At 44.7% G+C, this 18,758-nt stretch overlaps 1 protein-coding gene across 7 annotated transcripts in view; it reads left to right on the forward strand.

The window, feature by feature from the left end:
• The window catches only part of ATP11B (ATPase phospholipid transporting 11B (putative)), an 83,869-nt gene that overhangs the window by 41,049 nt on the left and 24,062 nt on the right, over positions 1-18,758 (forward strand). For all 7 annotated transcript variants that reach the window (XR_015949916.1, XM_035134137.3, XM_035134138.3 and 4 more), the window contains exons 15-26: positions 1,206-1,274; positions 2,868-2,941; positions 3,072-3,175; positions 4,186-4,367; positions 5,434-5,637; positions 5,896-6,049; positions 6,585-6,687; positions 7,994-8,139; positions 10,632-10,691; positions 12,083-12,210; positions 14,362-14,500; positions 18,144-18,209. Coding sequence is in view for 6 of the 7 variants with exons in the window: in XM_035134137.3 (XP_034990028.1) it covers positions 1,206-1,274; positions 2,868-2,941; positions 3,072-3,175; positions 4,186-4,367; positions 5,434-5,637; positions 5,896-6,049; positions 6,585-6,687; positions 7,994-8,139; positions 10,632-10,691; positions 12,083-12,210; positions 14,362-14,500; positions 18,144-18,209 (1,429 nt within the window). In the remaining variant the exon portion in view is untranslated. The remainder of the gene's footprint in view (positions 1-1,205; positions 1,275-2,867; positions 2,942-3,071; positions 3,176-4,185; positions 4,368-5,433; positions 5,638-5,895; positions 6,050-6,584; positions 6,688-7,993; positions 8,140-10,631; positions 10,692-12,082; positions 12,211-14,361; positions 14,501-18,143; positions 18,210-18,758) is intronic.

Below are 18,758 nucleotides of genomic sequence, written 5' to 3' on the forward strand. Positions count from 1 at the left end.
TTCAGATGTCTTCTAAAAGTCTGGTAGTTGTTTTCCTCTTTGACATCTGGTGAGAGGGCGTTCCACAGGGCGGGTGCCACTGCCGAAAAGGCCTTCTGCCTGGTACCCTGTAACTTGGCTTCTCATAGCGAGGGAACCACCAGAAGGCCCTCGGCGCTGGACCTCTGTCCGGATAGAAGGATGGGGGTGGAGACACTCCTGCAGGTATACTGGGCCAAGGCCATTTAGGGCTTTAAAGGTCAGCACCAACACTTTGAAGTGTGCTCGGAAACATACTGGGAGCCAATGAAGTAGTGCAGCAGCAGTGATCAAGGTTGTCATCTAGAGCAGTGCTCCCCAACCTTTTTATCGCCGCAGACCAGTCAACGTTTGATCATTTTACCGCGGCCCGCTGAGGGGGGACGTTGATTGTTTATATTTTATTTAGATTGTTTTGCTTTAATAATTTTAATTTAATTGTATTTAAATGTTCCTGGGGCGGCCCGGTACCAATTGATCCACGGACCGGTACTGGTCCATGGCCCGGGGGTTGAGGACCACTGATCTAGAGGAACTTTGCACAAGGCCAGATCTCTGGCAGGAGAGTAGCAGTGACTTCAGCCCGTTCCTTTCCTCTTCAAGCTATATCCCTTCCTCATTCGCCACTTTCCTTTAATGAAAAGGTGCTTTTGAGACATGGTCAGCTGGAATATCAGCCACTGATACTGTTTTTGTATGATCGCAAATATATACAGAGGGGGGGTATTGTTAGATTTTTAAATTATTATACGGACCATTTCATTGATGGGACAAAGGACTGTATTGAAATAATATAAAAGTAATAAATAATAAAACGATAATTTTCCAATACAGGTAATGAAATAGAAGTACCATGATATTTAGAGGAACCAAAAGATTTGCAGGAAAAAAATGTGGGGGGGGGGATTAGAAAAAGAATACCAACCCCAAGCAGCTCAATGATCACTGAGCTCGATTAGTGGACACTGACACAGAAGGGGAAATTAAGAAGTATTACCGATTAGCTCTATGTCTGGAATCACGATTGCTTGTACAATGACTTTAATTCTTCTTTAAAATATTGTTTTATTTCTAAGATAATTCTTCTGCTGGAGCTGGGCAATGTAATGCTTTTTGGTATTATCCAAGCAAATTGTTTTCATGGGGACACTTTTTCAAAACTGACTTCTTTCTTCCAAATTTTTAAGGGTTGGTGTTGTGTTTACTGGAGCAAGTGCAGAAAGTATGGAGCTTAAAAGCTGTGGAAAGCCAGAAAGGTTAGTAATTAAGCAGTAATAATGTTTCTCAGACTGCTAAGATTCTGTAAGGTGTCTTAAATCAGTTTTGATACATCAAACCAATCTGCATTATGCCCTCTTAGCAAAAAGCAGTTTAATTGGCTTGCCTTTAATCTCAGAGGAGAACTCTCTTTGGCGATCGCTCGTAGCCGAGTAAGATTGTCTTCCATGAACACTGTTTTAACCATGAGTCCGTAAGTGACTGTGGAGGCCAATTCTGGATCCACACGTCCTTCCACAGTTGGGACATTGGTTTCTGGGCGGGAGTTGATTATGGTGAGCGTTTGCCAAGCGTGCCTTCCTCTTAGCACATTTCTCCCTTTTGTCTTGAGTTTGAGCGTCTTCAAAGCCCATGACACCTTCGGTAAAGGCTGTTCTCCAATTGGAGTGCTTGCAGGCCATGTTTCCCAGTTGTCAGTGTTTATACTACATTTTTAAAGATTTGCCTTGAGACAGTCTTTAAACCTCTTTTGCATTACGCTTTCCATTTATTAAGTTTAACTAAAACTCATTGGGCTCCTAAGTTCAGTCTCTGGCATTTCCAGTTATAGATTCTTATATATTAGGGTGGAGGTTAGACAAGGCTTAGTTAGATGGGCCGTAAGTTGGACTTACTATGCCTATTGATCAATTTGTCCAGTTATGTAATATTATTCATAAATGACAAATGGAGGCAGGCCGAAGGCAGATTTGATTGCAATATCTACACCATGGTTAGCTTATTTAGTCATTATCCATGATACATTGCAACTGCATGAGGGGGGGAATGCCAATTATATAATATGTTTGCTTGAAAATATGATAGCAGTATGTCGATCTCAGATACATTCTTGTCTGCTTGGCAATGGCTCTTCATAAGCCACAAACTAGAAGCTTGTTGTTTTTAACTGTTGCTTGACAGGTTACAGCTTTAAAACATTCCAGGGTTTCAAAACACATTCGGATAAATAGGTAGCGAGTATTCTGTTTTTTCAAAGTGTATATTCTAATATACAATGAGGAGAAGTGTGTGGTCCTAAATTGTGTTTCTCCGAAGGAAAGGAATTCTGAAAACACAAGGAACGTAGACTGGATAAATGGAAGAGCTTTGGTAGAAGGATGATAGCTAGAAACATGCTTGTTTCTGTACACATATTCGCTTTCTCTCCACCTGCCCCTTGAGTCTTAGGTGCCCCTTGAGTCTCAGTACCTCATTCATGTTTGAGGGTTAAAAGCTGCTCCCTGTTCCTGCATCCACCCAGTCTCTGAGCTGGGAGAATGCTGCTGCTTTTCTCCAGCCTCAGCAGTGCAGCAGCGGGCGTGTAGTTTTCTGTCGCTCTTGTGGTTCTTTAGATTCAATAATTTCTAGAGGAGTAGCTGCCTTAGTTTTGGGCAGCAAACAGCAAGAGTCTTGCGTACCTTAAGTAACTAACAAACTTATTATGGTACGGTCCATAAAAGCTTGTGCCGTAATAGATTTGTTAAGTCTTTAAGGTGCTACAAGACTCTTTGTTAGGTTTAACAAGTAATATTAATATTTTTGCCTTCAGTTTTTTTAATACATACTGTGAACATGATATTTCCCTTTTGAAGGTACAAATTACTACATATTTTGGAGTTCGATGCAAATCGCAGAAGAATGAGCGTAATTGTAGAAAGCCCATCAGGTAAGAAACATCATGCATATTTATTGCTTCCTAACCAAAAATTCCTGCATCAGTTTCCTTCTGGATGCTCAACAGGTTACTATGAACTGTAAGCATGATTTTCACTTGAGTTAAATCTGTTCCTTTGAAGGTGAGAAGCTTTTATTCACCAAAGGTGCAGAATCCGTTATTCTTCCTCGCAGTACAAGGGGAGAGATAGAAAAAACCAGAATTCATGTGGATGAATTTGCTTTGGTATGTACATGTGGTTTTAGTTTTGTTTGGGGTTTTTTTTTGCTTTTCTTTAAAATTTGCTAGTAGATCTACGTAAAACTTCTGCTAAACTTGAGAACCAGTTAGTGCTATGGTTGACACAAATGACTTATGGATACAGAAGGTTGATGACTGTTCAATGTGGGACCAAGAGCTGATTCGTACATGGGGGATTCCCCCGCCCTTTGCTGTCTCCTTCAGGGGCTTATGAGCTCAGACACCCAGGCAGGGTTGTGTAAAAGTTGAATTTGTGTCAGCTACTCCCTGCTGATAGGCTTCTGTGGCCACTGTCATTCCCATGATGTGAACGCTTTGAAAAAGTGCCACTCCCTTGCGAGAGGCCACAGCAGTGACATGGGGGCTACCCCATTTTTTAATCTGAATAATAATAGAATGAAAGCAGCCTTGTCCAGAGCACCCGCAGATTATGGTCAACCAGTTGTATTGTGGAATTGGTTTTTGCATTGCTTTTTTCCTTCAGGTACTCTTCCTACCCTTTCTCTTCATTTTGTTTATTGCAAGATAGGGGGCAGCAACAACAGGCTTCTGGATGTCAATGATTTATTTATTTCTGTACCACAAACACATATAAAATACAGTGGTACCTCGACTTGCGAAGACGATCCGTTCCGTGGTGCTCTTTGTAAGTCGAAGTCTTCGGTTGCCGAAGCGCCCGTTTTTGCGCATGCGCAAAGCGCGATTTTGTGCTTTGCATGCGCGGATTGCACGCGCGGCGAAAAGACTTCCGGGTTTGTCGACTTTGGAAGTCGAAACCTTCGGAATTCGAGTCATTCGGATGTCGAGGTACCACTGTATATGCCGTGTACAAGATCTCATTTAACATCACAGTGACGAACAAAACCAAAGCAAAGTACATGAAAGAGAGTAAAGTACAGAATGGGTCACCACCCAGTTTGTAAAATCATTTAAAAATCTGATGGATGTCAGCTGGGCCTGTCTAATGCTGAAGTAACCCTTTTTGCTTTTCACAGAAAGGATTAAGAACTCTGTGTGTAGCTTACAGAAAATTCACCGCTAAGGAGTATCAGGAAGTCGAAAAACGCCTTTTCGAGGCAAAAACCGCTTTACAACAGCGGGAAGAGCGGTTGTCAGAGGTGTATAACTTTATAGAAAATGACCTGGAACTACTTGGAGCTACAGGAGTAGAAGACAAGTATGTACTACCTGAGCTAATTATTCAGATGTGGGACTTTTGCCCACTGCAGGGCAGCTTGCAAATTAATCCGTTCCATGCAAATTGGGGATTGGTTCCCTTCCTGTGGGGGAGTTCTGAGCATATATCCCACCCCTCAATCACATATTGTGCCATGGTAAGCTATGTGCATGTAGCCAGAGCCTGTGATGCACATAGCTTTCCATGTACAGTTAGGGCCATTGTACCTGTAGTTGCAAGTGCAGTAGCTTTGCTCTGAACTCCATATCATCATGGGAAGTGAATAGGCAGCATGCAGTTTCTATGTATCAGGCTGCAATCAATGCTCTCGGCATCAAAACCTTAGGTGTTCAGTGGCTGGGAAATTGTAATTGTGTGGCTCTGGTACCTCTACTTACATTCACCTCCGGTTATGTATCCTTTGGGATATGTATGCAGCAAACCCGGAAGTATTTTTCCGGGTTTCGCCGCGGTCCCTTCGGTTGCGGAAACCTCGGGATCTGACCAGAGCTCCGGAACGGATCCCGTCCTCAACCGGAGATACAACTGTACCTTGTGCCAGCCAGCCTGACACTAGAAAAATGCCTGGCAATAGTCCTCCTTGGGATAGTCCTCTGACCACTTCAGTGAATTTGGTGAAGTATGCTACTAAATACAAATGTTTAAATGAGGTGTGTAAAGGCTTGGTGTAGAAGCCTAAGATAATGGGTGCCTCTTGAAGCTAGTGCAGGTATTACATACATAATATACATATATAATACAAATTTTAAGCTCTACAGGAGCCTGAAACAAACCACTGAACTTGGTATTGAAACTGGAATTCAGCGTAATGAGAATTTGTGGAGGGTTTTTAAACATTTGTGGTTGGAAAAGGTGTGCTTGAGAGTGTGCAGACTGCGGATAGGATAATCTCAGAAGCCAGAGCATTTCTAGAATAACTCTTCTGGTGATTTGAGAACAGGCCTTGTTTAGCGAAACCAGACTAAATCAAGCACAGTGAGACACATCATAATCATAAACAATTCAGTTGTACAATGTTGACGAGAATGACTTGTTTAAATTTCAGACTCCAAGACAAAGTCCAAGAAACCATAGAAGCCCTCCGACTGGCAGGTATTAAAGTGTGGGTGCTCACTGGCGACAAGCATGAAACCGCTGTCAGTGTCAGTTTATCTTGCGGACACTTCCACAGAACCATGAACATCCTGGAACTTGTGCAACACAAATCAGACAGTACATGTGCAGAGCAGCTGAGGCAGCTAGCCAGAAGGTAAAATGCTGTGCTGTGTCTGGGTGGATAATGTTAACAGCTCTTAATGCAGAACTCTCTCGATACATACATAAATAAACCAGTCGCTCTGCATCTCCCATTTTTGCTGCATGACTTTTCACCTGATGCTAACAAGCCTGTTGCTTTGGGAAGGGAGAGGGAATCTTGTCCTTCAGGTTCTTTTGAGGATTTGGTCTTCACAAAACAGGGGCGGTGGGGTGGATTGCAAGCAGTAACATTTCCTCCTTCCCTTGTTAGAATAGAGGAGGACCATGTAATCCAGCATGGGCTGGTGGTGGACGGGACCAGCCTCTCCCTTGCACTCAGGCAGCACGAGAAGCTCTTCATGGAAGTCTGCAGAAATTGCTCTGCCGTCCTGTGCTGTCGCATGGCGCCTCTGCAGAAAGCAAAGGTAATTTGCTCAGGTTTTAAAAGGTGGGACTGTTGCAGGGTCATCTGGCAGCCGCAATCTGCTGTGGAGGCGCCCTCAACACTTGTAGCATCCTCTGTTATTTATTCAATGCCTTTATTTAATGCCTTGCTAATGGACTGGATGAGAGCCAAACAGCAGCCTAGCCACTCCCTTCCTATCTCCCATTCAAGTACTCTATACTGGTGCAGTCTCCCACACTTGAATGGTTATAGATCAAGTGTGAAACATACAAAAACATGACAGGCCATATTCTTACTCTAGGCATCAAAAATTAGACTTCCAATAATACATTACTCCCTAAATCTGTGACCGGAGAACAGAGGTGGTAGGTCCTTACCCCAAGGAGCTTAAAATGTATATTTTTAAAGAATGTATGCAACTTTTGGTGGATTCTTAATTACTGTCCTGCCTACTGACTTTGCTAATGGCATTTTGTTATTTGAGCAGCTCAAAAAAAAAACCCCAAAAGGCTACTTGGGGTTCCATTTTTTAAAACCCATGTTTTTTTGTACAGGTTGTGCGGCTGTTGAAAACCTCTCCAGAGAAGCCTATCACGTTAGCTATAGGAGATGGAGCTAATGATGTGAGCATGATACAGGAAGCGCATGTTGGGATAGGTAAGAGCCTTCTCGTTGTGCAGTTCTATCTAGGTTTTTTTGTTTTGGAGTTTTCAGAGTCTCCTTGCATTCAGTAAGTGGAGTTATGATACGTATCTCCTCTGTGCTCGAAAGACCTGGGGGATAAACAAGAGGCGCTGTCTGCACATGGATGACATATAAAAATGTATTTATAGCTCCCTTTTTAGCCAAGCTTCTCTTCTAAAGAGGCTTACAATTTTTAAAGCAAATGTATAATATAGTTTAGAGCAGCCTTCCTCAGCCTGGTGCCTGGCTTGGGCTGATGGGAGTTGTAGCGCAAAACATCCAGAGGACACCCAGTTGAGGAAGGCTGATTTGGAGGATATACTGGGGGCGGGGGGGGGGAGGCAGTGTATTCTGACCCCTGGGAATATATGGTCCAGTCCAGGTTCTCTCATCCAGAGGGAAGTAATAGAAAAGGCTAGCAGACGGTGAAAATGCCAGTCTGCAGAAGCAGCCCTTCCATTGACCTTCAGGCTCCTGGCGCCAAAAAGAAAATTGGGGAAATACCTATGTAAAGAAAGTGAGGGAGCATACGTGGGACTTCAGTTTGTGTGTCCTTTGTAGACGCTTGGCTTGCTTTCCACTCCATTGATTTAACATTTGTATTGCGCTCAAAGCAGCTCACAATAATGGCAATGGCATTGACAATTAGCAAACATCACAATCACTATAATAATATAAAAAATGCAGCAGCATACAAATAAAGCAACAAAAAAATACCATTGATAAATTAGCACAATTTGATACACACTCGCAACAATTCAAAATACCAGCAGGAGCTGCTGAGCACCAGCCCTTTTCTGTAGCACTACAGCATCAGTAAGACGCTGATAAAGTTGGGCAGAATCTGTTCTAGAAGATCTTTTGCACAGAGAAAATACAATGCCAGTATTTTCTTGCAAAAATTAGAAGCCCTCAGTTTTATTGACCTACTTGCTTTCACACAGTGATGCTAATTACATGTGGCCTTTTTATTTCTAATCCAAACCAATGGGCAAGTGATTTTTTTAGAAACCTGTGCTACATAAATTGAGTTCATTCTTGCTTCAAGGAACTGAGCATTAATGGGCTTGTTGTTGTTATTAAAAGCCCCAGACTAGATAACAACAACAACAACGAACAACACAGCCTTACACGTGCAGGAGTCAGCTCTCTTCTAGTCATTTTTTCCAGGTGTTTGTGTTAGTTTTATTGTGTTTTAGGCTACTGCCTTTGATTTTTGCATGCCTCGGGGGCAGGTGATAGTCACCTTAATTTTTCTTTTGTTCTCCTCATATTACAGGTATTATGGGTAAAGAAGGAAGACAAGCTGTAAGGAACAGTGACTATGCAATTGCAAGATTTAAATTTCTTTCCAAATTACTTTTGGTCCACGGCCACCTTTATTATATTAGAATAGCAACCCTTGTACAGTATTTTTTTTACAAGGTAAGTTCCTGCAGATCATGACTGCATCTTCCCGTTGCTAGAAACATTTTTCTAGGGAATGATATAAGGATGATACTTCCTTAAGGTTAACTGCACCAGGTGGAAGAACATTCAGAAACACCTGGACAGGACCTCTGTTAACCAAACACATAACTTCAGAAGTTATCCACTGCTGGTCTTTTAAGGACTCTGCATTGCCACATACATCACGCAAAGCTCTAATATGCAGTTGTCTTCAGCGTGGTGCTTTGAATTCTTAACATTTATTGGCAGAGCTGAGATACCTTTACCTGACTCAGTCTGGAACTTTCTTATGTTAGAGAAGGAAATTTTCCTGCTTCTTCTTCTTCTTCTTCTGCTCCATCCTGCATTGTTCAAGAAGGCCCTCTGGTCTTCCAGATAAGCCTTTTGGGGTTTGCAGATGAGAGAAGAGTATGGTAACTTCCCTTCCCTTAACTTGGGATTCAAGCTGAAAATGGTTGTCATTTAAACGGCATGGTTTGCAAGCCAGGTAATTTCAGTACAGTAGTATTGTGTCATGGGTTGGGGATTACATTCCAGGGGTGGCACAAATGCGCAAAAATGCGTATGTACTTGGACCGCCCCCATATGGTGAACCTTACCTTCCAAGCAAGGCAGAGGGCTTTTAAGCTCTCCAGCTTGTTTTCCAAGCTCCGGGATGCTCTAGCCAGATCTCACAGGGCCATCCAAGTTCCTGTGAAATCTCACAAGAGCATCCCGGAGCCCAGGAAGTAAGTATGAGAGCTTAACAGCTCTTTCCACGCCAGGAAAACCCAGCTCAAAAGGAGCTTTTAAGCTCTCTGCCTTGTGTGCAATTAATTTTTAGGATTTGAGCCGGCCAACTTTCAACCACACAAGGTTGAAATGGTGCAAGTTCATTGTGCACAAGATGTGAGCATACTTTACCTAGCTTCCATGTGATGAACACATAACGGAAAAACCATTGTCAATAGACAAGGAAAGAAGGATCCCCCGGGGGGGGGGGGCAGGGTCCGCATGCTCTCTATTTGTAAACCATAATTGTCAGAGCTGTTAATAATAATAAAAAATAAATAAATTTTTATTTATACCCCGCCCTCCCCAGTCAAAAACCGGGCTCAGGGCGGCTGACACCAACAGAACCACAATAAAACATAAAAACAATTAATTAAAATACAGATTAAAATACAGTATTAAAATTTAAAGTGCAGCCTCATTTCAAGTAGGCCATAAGTGGCTGACACCAACAGAACCACAATAAAACATAAAAAACAATTAATTAAAATACAGATTAAAATACAGTATTAAAATTTAAAGTGCAGCCTCATTTCAAGTAGGCCATAAATCCAAGCCATGAGGGAGAAAAACACAGGGGTCAGGCTGAGTCTAACCCAAAGGCCAGGCGGAACAGCTCTGTCTTGCAGGCCCTGCGGAAAGATGACAAATCCCGCAGGGCCCTGGTCTCCTGGGAAAGAGCATTCCACCAGGTTGGGGCCAGTACTGAAAAGGCCCTGGCTCTAGTAGAGGCCAATCTAGCCATCTTATGACTCGGGATCTCCAGAATATTATTATTTGTGGACCTTAAGGTCCTCCGCGGGGCATACCAGGAGAGGCGGTCCCGTAGGTACGAGGGTCCCAAGTCGCATAGGGCTTTAAAGGTCAAAACCAGCACCTTAAACCTGATCCTGTACTCCACCGGGAGCCAGTGCAGCTGGTAAAGCACTGGATGAATGTGATCCCGCGGCCGGGACCCTGTAAGGAGCCTCGCCGCGGCATTCTGCACCCGCTGGAGTTTCTGGGTCAGCTTTAAGGGCAACCCTGCGTAGAGCGAGTTACATTAGTCAAGCCTGGAGGTGATCGTCGCATGGATCACTGTGGCCAGATGGGGGCGAGAGAGGTAAGGGACCAACTGCTTGATGCGGCGGAGATGGAAAAATGCCACCTTTGCTGTGGATGCAACCTGCGCCTCCATGGAAAGGGAGGCGTCAAAGGTTACACCCAAACTCTTGACAGAAGGCGCTGGTACCAATTGAGCCCCTGCAAAAGATGGGAGTTGGCCCCCCAACCCCATGTCGCCCCGACCTAGCCAGAGGACCTCTGTCTTCGAAGGATTTAACTTCAGTCGGCTCCCTCTTCAGGCTAGTGTAGACTTAGGACCTGAGATTCTTTATTTGGTAATGGAAACAATGGTATCTGAGACACAAGAGAACATTTTAGTGTATCATGAATAATACCCACATTAGCACTTTCCTTTTTAGTCCAGCCAATGTGTCCTAGCTAGCTATATCTTATTACCCTGATCCTGAATTTGATAGTGTCCAGGATTAAAAATCTGTGTAAGATTGGTATTTGCTCTGTTCCCCCTAGGATTGCTAATTAAATATTACGGCCAGTGGTCTGTATAAACCTAGACAGACCCGTTTCCATATCCATGATATGCCGTACTTGCTTCATGTCGCTTAACTGGTTCTGCTTCACTTCTTGTTTTCCAGAATGTGTGCTTTATTACACCACAGTTTTTATATCAATTCTTTTGCTTGTTTTCACAACAAGTAAGTATTCTTTTGAATGTTTCTTCCAGTTCCTTACCCCACCCCCAATGCATTTATGGGTGGATATAGAGAAGTGAGAGAAAGAAAAATAGAATATTTTATATTATACGATAGCTAAAACAGAATGGCTGTTCCTACAGCCAAATAACCCTTAAGTAACATCTTGGTCTGCGACAGGGTGAGCTCCTGTTGCTCGGTCCCAGCTCCTGCCAACCTAGCAGTTCGAAAGCACGTCAATGTGCAAGTAGATAAATAGGTACCGCTCTGGCGGGAAGGTAAATGGCGTTTCCGTGTGCTGCTCTGGTTTCGCCAGAAGCGTCTTGGTCGTGCTGGCCGATATGACCTGGGAAAACTGTCTGCGGACAAACGTCAGCTCCCTCAGCCAGTAAACCGAGATGAGCACCGCAACCCCAGAGTCATTCGTGACTGGACTTAACTGTCAGGGGTCCTTTACCTTTAAGGGACCCAGGTGGCACTGTGGGTTAAACCACTGAGCCTAGGGCTTGCTGATCAGAAGGTCGGCGATTGGAATCCCTGCAATAGGGTGAGCTCCCGTTGCTCGGTCCCTGCTCCTGCCCACCTAGCAGTTCGAAAGCACATCAAAGTGCAAGTAGATAAATAGGTACCGCTACAGCGGGAAGGTAAACGGCATTTCCGTGTGCTGCTCTGGTTCGCCAGAAGCAGCTTTGTCATGCTGGCCACATGACCCGGAAGCTGTCTGCGGACAAACGCTGGCTCCCTCGGCCTATAGAGCGAGATGAGCGCCGCAACCCCAGAGTCGGACACGACTGGACCTGATGGTCAGGGGCCCCTTTACCTTTACCTTTACCATCTTGGTATCACTTCTCTTCTCTACCCCCTCCCTTTTTTGTCTTTCTACCTTTAAAGTTATAATTTGTAAAGTCATAGAAATAAACAAGAACACTTCTGTGTCTTTGGGGAAGATTTTTATTTTCAATGTGAAAATAGACTCAAGGATCATTTAAATACTTTGCCCTACAGAATGAGAGTTACACAAAGTGAAGTGATACCCACCTTTGTACCAGTTGGTTGGGTGCCAACCTTTCTCTGAGGCGTTAAGGTCTACGAGAAACTTCAAAAGAGGTAGACTTGTGCTAGGAAGCTAAAAACACATTTCGAGCATGATGAACTCATAGCATTCACTAGTTCTTGTGGTTTGAAGCATCACTGTAAGCAAGCTGCAGTGAGGGAATGGGGGCATATTGGTTTTGTGGTGTACCTTTGACGTTATAGAATTGGATGCCTGTTGGTTTTATGGGAATAAAACCTGGCGTTTGAATTGCTCGCAACTGAGCACTTTTGACTCTTAAGTCCCGTCTCCTGTTATTGCATTTCAGAACCACTAATTCCCCACCTTTCCTGCTTTTCAGACTCTGTATGACAGTGTGTACCTGACTTTGTACAACATTTGTTTCACCTCACTGCCAGTCCTCATGTACAGTCTTTTTGAACAGCACGTGCATCCCCATGTATTGCACAGCAAGCCAACGCTGTATCGGTAAGCATGCTCTCTTGGGGGGAGGGCTGTGCTTAAAACATGAGTAATGGGGAACTTCCCTTCCCCCCCACCTCAAGTGGTAGAAAAACAGTGGCAACCAGAAGCTGTTAAAAGCGCCAGCACTAGATGACCCCAGCCTGCTTGTTTCCATGTAACTGGCAGATATTCTTCTTGTGAACACTGAATAAGTGGATGGGCCATGGTCAGTCGTCAAAGCAAATATATAGTTTGCACATAGAAGATTCCTTGCTCAGTCTAGCCATCTCCCGTTTATGATGGCAGGACTGGGTTGAGACTCTGTTGCAAAGAAGGGGAGGCAATACTAGGCTAAATGGGTCCAAGGGTCAGACTGCAACTCTAAAGCTAGGGAATCCCTGGCCCTCCAGATGTAGCTGAACTGCAACTCCCATCCGCCTGAGCAGGGCCGGAGCGTCCATAGAGGTGAGCTACGCAACTGCCTAGAGCGCTGTCAGGGGGGGGGCGCTGCCAGCCTGCCCTCCGCTCGCCGCTTTCCCTCCTCCTGCTGCTTGCTGCAGAGGCGCTTCCCTGCAATGCCCTGCAGGGGGTGCAGGGCCGCACCGCACGACGGAGCAGGTGGGGAAACCTGAGCGCGCCCAGCGCAGCAGCGACGGTGCGCCCAACCGGCCGAGCGCCTTGAGCCCGCTCCCCGATGGGGCGAACCCCGCGTGTGGCACAACGCTCCCTTTGCACAAGGCACGCCCAGGAAGAGGCGCACCCCACGGCCCAGGCACCGGCGCCTTCGCCCTCCCCTGGGCTTACGGCGAGAGGAGGCGAGCCGAGGGGGCGGCGGTGGCCCCTCCCTCCCCAGTCACCACGGTGGTGATGACGGGCCGGGGGTCCTCCAAGCGCAGCCTTGCCCTCTTGCCAGAGAAAGCCCCGCAAGGGCGCACGTGGCCGGGCAGAGGCACAGCACGGGGGGCTCTGCAGTGGATGCGGCAGGCTCAGCTGTGCGCCTCCAGCTCCGCAGCCTGCAGCTTGTCACCCGGGGTTCGGAGAAGCGCTGCGCTGCTCCTCTCCAAACCCTGGGTCCTGTCCTTGCTGTCAGCTGCAGAGGAGGCGGGAGAGGGGCGAGTGCGAGAAAGCCTTTTCTCGCCGCTGCCTGGTCCCCCCACCACCCACCTCTTGCAAAACCGCCATCTAGGCCGGGGGGGTGGGGCAGAAGGTGATCTCGCCTACTGCACCAAAAACCCTAGCACCGGCCCTGTGCCAGAGCATGATCCCAAACATGAGAGATGATGGGAGTTGTAGTTCAGCAACATCTGGACGAGCCACAGGTTCCCCACCCCCGCTATAAGGCAACCACATGCTCACAAGGTCAGTTTTTAATAACATTCAGGAAAGTTTGTGTCGGTGCAGGGAACACCAGAAAGCTGTCCTCTCCTCTCCCTTCTCTGATAGTATGAGAGAACATCTTCTCATCTACCTGACAGAACGACACTCGGAACACGCAAAATAGTTTTCTTTGCTTGGAAAACTATTGAACCTGCCATGGTACTTTTCATTATTCAAATCTGGTATGATGGTATGGAGTAAAACTTCAAAATCAAATGTCAGGATGGATAGCTGGCTGCCTTCATTTGTTGAGGGAGGTCAGTCACAGATGTTTCCATTCCGCTCTGAAAACTAAGGAGATGCTACCCATAACATTTGAATCCTAGGGTTTTTGTTAATTTAAGAATTTTGCTAGAGAATTCCAAGAGATTAATTTGAGAGACTGGGCTGTACCACATCACCACAGAGCTGCAAAAGCTAAAAACCTGTGAAGCCCTCTGGTTTCAAAGCTTGAAATATACTACTTGATCTGTTAAAAGGTCAATTTATCTGTTTAAGTCCTGGCTGCCATAAATTCACCAATCAAGCCAATTGTATTTTGACAAATGGGGGGAAACTGGCTCATTGGGGAATGTTCCTGTAGGCCACAAGGTCAGTACATCATTTGATTTTGCAGCCGCGCTATCAGATGTTTATCCTATTGCATCTCAGGTGGCTAGAGAACGTTTTTATGGTTTTACCAGAGCAGGTGCTCTATGATGCAATGGTGATTGTATCTCAAGTGCACACAGAATTAAAATGGGCTTTCTGTTAATTGGAAAGTAGCAGTAAAGGCCTTGTATCCTTTTCCCTTTACAGAGACATCAGTAAAAATGCCCACTTGGGCTTTAAGCCTTTCCTTTACTGGACCTTCCTGGGATTCGTTCATGCTTTTGTTTTCTTCTTTGGCTCATATATTCTGATGGGAGAAGACACTTCATTGCTGGGAAATGGCCAGGTAAGGTAGAGTGCACACTTATGAAGGAGAAATCGCAACCAACATGTTTGGTATGACCTGTAACATTTCTGGGAAGTTAGTGTTCCGTCGACTCCAAAACCACTGTCAGGCATATAATAATAATACTTTATTATTTATACCCCGCCCATCTGGCTGGGTTTCCCCAGCCACTCTGGGCGGCTTCCAACAGAAAAATAAAACACAGTGATCTATTAAACATTAAAAGCCTCCCTAAACAGGGATATTTATATCGTAGGTGTCTTGAGCTATTTAAAGATGATTTTCTGTAGAGAGGAAGTAGGCTTTGACTTCTCAATTAGCCAGGGCTAAATCAACCATTGTTACAAGTGTGCAAAAGCATATGGTGGTCTTCTAAACAAGAATAATGTGAGGGTACCTCCATGTGGATAACACAGAGATCTTGTTCTTGGGCTACCCAGTTTATAGCAGAGCATAATGGTCTTTGTGTTTATCATGTGGTGGTTACTCCATTTCCAGTTGTTTGGAAATGTTAAAAATGCTGTTGGCTTCCCAACTTGAGGAGCACCATGTCAATGCACTCAGTGCCTTGATATGGTGGCGAATAACTCAAAATGCTTTCATAGAGTACTTAACTGTGTTAATTGGACTGACATATATTCTCTCTAAGGGACGCGGGTGAGTTCCCGTTGCTCGGTCCCTGCTCCTGCCAACCTAGCAGTTCAAAAGCACGTCAAAGTGCAAGTAGATAAATAGGTACCACTCCGGCGGGAAGGTAAACGGTGTTTCCGTGTGCTGCTCTGGTTTGCCAGAAGCGGCTTAGTCATGCTGGCCACATGACCTGGAAGCTGTACGCCGGCTCCCTCGGCCAATAGAGCGAGATGAGCACCGCAACCCCAGAGTCGGTAACGACTGGATCTAACGGTCAGGGGTTCCTTTACCTTTACCTATATTCTCTCTAATCCTTACAGGCTGATTGCATTACTCTTTCCTGTATTGCAGATTGGATGTAGGCGGGTTGAGAGGTTGGGAATTGCATTAAGGCTACCTGGCAAGTTTATGGGGGAAGTGCCATCAGAACAAGGACTTCTGGGTTTATAACTTAGTCACAACATTCCTTCCATTTAGCAGTGATGGAGGATTGTGCCTGCTTTCCTCCTTGTCCGTGCATGCATAGGATCGGGGAGTGGCAATTAGTGTTGGTGTCCCAGAACAGAATTCAGCAACTTGGTTCTGTGATATCCATGTCATTGCAGCAAAATCACCTATTGCTGGCAGTTGCCAGCAACCTTGGTACCATAGCTGAACTAATTCAGTAGTCAGTTCGAGCCTCTAGGCGCTCCTTTTTCGATTGCTTCCTAGGCCATTCCTAGCTTGTCCACATTGAAAGTGGGACTGAGGGTTTTGATGGTCCACGTCTACCACAATGAAAATCACTCCAGGGTACAGCTTGGCTTCACCCTGCCAAGTGATAAGGAGGAGCTTGGCCATGCATCAGCTGTGGCTAAATGCTGATTTGTTATGGATCATAGTTGCACTGCAGGCAGAGTTTCTTGCCCCTCTCCATGAGATCCTTTTAACCAACCTTAAATCTACGATAGAATGGAACACAGTGGCTTTAACCAAGAATTTTGGCACGGTTGAAGTTAAGAGAGAATGTTTTTCTGTGAATATCTCTGCCTCTCTCTCCTATCTATCTCTCCCCCCCCCTCTTTCTAATTCATAGCCTTACTCTGCAATACTGTACTTCAATTTGATCTTTTAGTTTTCTCTCCCCCCCCCCCTTTTTCACGCTGTGCTGTCGTCAGATATTGAAATCTAACAGGCAAATGGTAAGAGTCTGTGTTGTAGGAAGAGCAATACAAAAATCAGCAGATACAGTGTCTTTGTATCTGTGGTGAAGAATGCAGCATGTATCCTCCCTGAATACATTCAAAAATAAATGGTGGCAAGAGATTGTCTGTGTCTCACTTCAGGTGACAGCAACACCGTGTGATGGGTAGACACTTTGTGTTAAGTGAAATTTTACTCTAGCAGTACTTCTATATTATAATCCTGGAATAGATTAAGAAACCCTTGTACTAAACACAGTATTAAAGGACTGTGTGTAAACAGACTGTGTATTTCTTACAATGTGGGCACAGAGCACATGAGCATAACTGCTGCCCAAGTGTGTGCGGCTTCTCTTCATCCCCCCCCCCCAAAAAAAATTGTGGCTGATTTCAGATGTTGACCATCATCTAGTGCTCCTCCGTGGACTAGTATCACCATAGCCACAAGCTGTTGGTCAGAAGTGCCTCCTGCTTGCTTGCTGGGGGGGGTCTTTGTGGGCAAGTCAAGTCGTCCATTAAGTGGTTTTGGGGTGGGGGCAGGACACAGGCCGCACTTTAAGTGAGCCCAGCAGTGCTCCTGGTTTTCAGTTTTTGGTAGCTCTCAAGAGCAGGCACCCCCAAACTTCGGCCCTCCAGATGTTTTGGACTACAATTCCCATCTTCCCCGACCACTGGTCCTGTTAGCTAGGGATCATGGGAGTTGTAGTCCCAAAACATCTGGAGGGCCGCAGTTTGGGGATGCCTGCTCAAGAGGGTTTGCTGTACAGTTTTTAGGGAGAAATTGGAAGGGCAAACCAAGAAATGGGGTGCGGGATAAATTCCCTCTTTAGGAGACTATGGTGTCTTAATATTGAGCATCTCAATAAATAGGCGTCAGAGTTGCCATGTGTTCCTTTCTTTAAAGCAGCTATTGTGTTGGGGCTGAAGATGCAACTTCCATGTACTTGGTTTCCTCCAGTGTGTGGCTAAGGGGTGAAGTGAAGATCCCTTCCTTCTCTATAGGTTTCCATTGAATACAATTTAGTAGAATATTCTTTCTTTCCTTGAACATTTCTGGCTAGAGTCTTTCATTGTCTCCATTCTGGTAACCATCGGAATGACCTGTGAAATGAAATGCATCTTCTCACACCTTCATCTAATCTACACAGCAATATTTTAAGACTTCATGGTCATTAAGGGTAGCAGTTAAAAATATGTGGTCAAGATTTCAATATCAGAGTCCAGGGAGTATATCCCAAAATCTGGTGCAGATTTAAGATGGGAGGATGTGAACGGTTACATACTTGGATTGATTACATTTATTGTAGCAGGAATACAAATACCGCAACTGATGGACATGTGCCTGAATTCTCTTAGTTCACACTGTTTTTTTCCGAAAAGTCTGCACAGCCTTGCTCTAAATTGTTGTACAGTTGATCCTTGAAATAAGTGCCCACCATTATTTTTGAGTTTTGCAGGCTCTGGTTTGCAAAATCTAAATGTGATGCTGCATTGAAAGGAAAATATCCCAACCCCAGAAATTAAAGGCTACTTGCTTTCCCACTGCTGTAGAATTTTTCAGTAGCTGGGTGTTTACGTATAATTGGCTGTCTGTCTGGTGGGGATCTGAATGTTGTAACTCATACTCCTCTTCCCTGTTTTGCTTTGCACTTCCCCCTCTTACTTTACTAAATAGTTAGCCTCTTGCATTTCTGTGCTTTCAGTAGAATTAGTTTCACCACTGTAGCTGCATCACATGTAGCTGCTTTCACTGGGGTGGGGGGAGAGTTAAAGTAACTTTCACCTGCATCTTGTAAGTAACACGCTGCATCTTGTTCTTTCTCCTTTCACAGATGTTTGGAAACTGGACATTTGGTACTCTGGTCTTCACGGTTATGGTTATAACAGTGACAATGAAGGTATAGTAACACAGTTGTGACTTTGCTATGCACATTTAATTGTCTTCGATTTCCCTAACGGTTTAGAAAGCGAGGCTTTCACACGCCTTTTCTAGCTCTTTCTTGAATGTTCAAGAACAACCAGATTTAGATGTGAACTGAATTAGTCATCTAACTTTTCATCATTTATCATTTTCACATTGAAAATTTCACCTTTCAGTGAGGCCGAGAAAGTAGGCATCCTATGTCAAATACATATTTGGATTTGGGTTATTTCAAAGGAATCTCCTTAGCTTTGGAGTTCTCAGGCAAACTTTAAAAGAATACAGAGGTACCTCTACTTACAAATGTTTCTACTTACAAATGGAGCTCCATCCGCCATCTTGGATGCGGTTTAGATAGGGTTTTTTCTAATTACGAATTTTTAGATAGGGTTGCTTCGACTTACGAATTTTTTCTCCCAATGCATTCCTATGTGATTCGACTTACTTTTTTTTCGAGTTATGAATGTGCGTTCGGAACGCATTAAATTCGTAAGTAGAGGTACCACTGTACACCAGTTGGAAAAAT

This window comes from Zootoca vivipara, chromosome 5 (genome assembly GCF_965207765.1).
Source record: "Zootoca vivipara chromosome 5, rZooViv2.hap1.1, whole genome shotgun sequence".
NCBI classification, from domain to species: domain Eukaryota; kingdom Metazoa; phylum Chordata; class Lepidosauria; order Squamata; family Lacertidae; genus Zootoca; species Zootoca vivipara.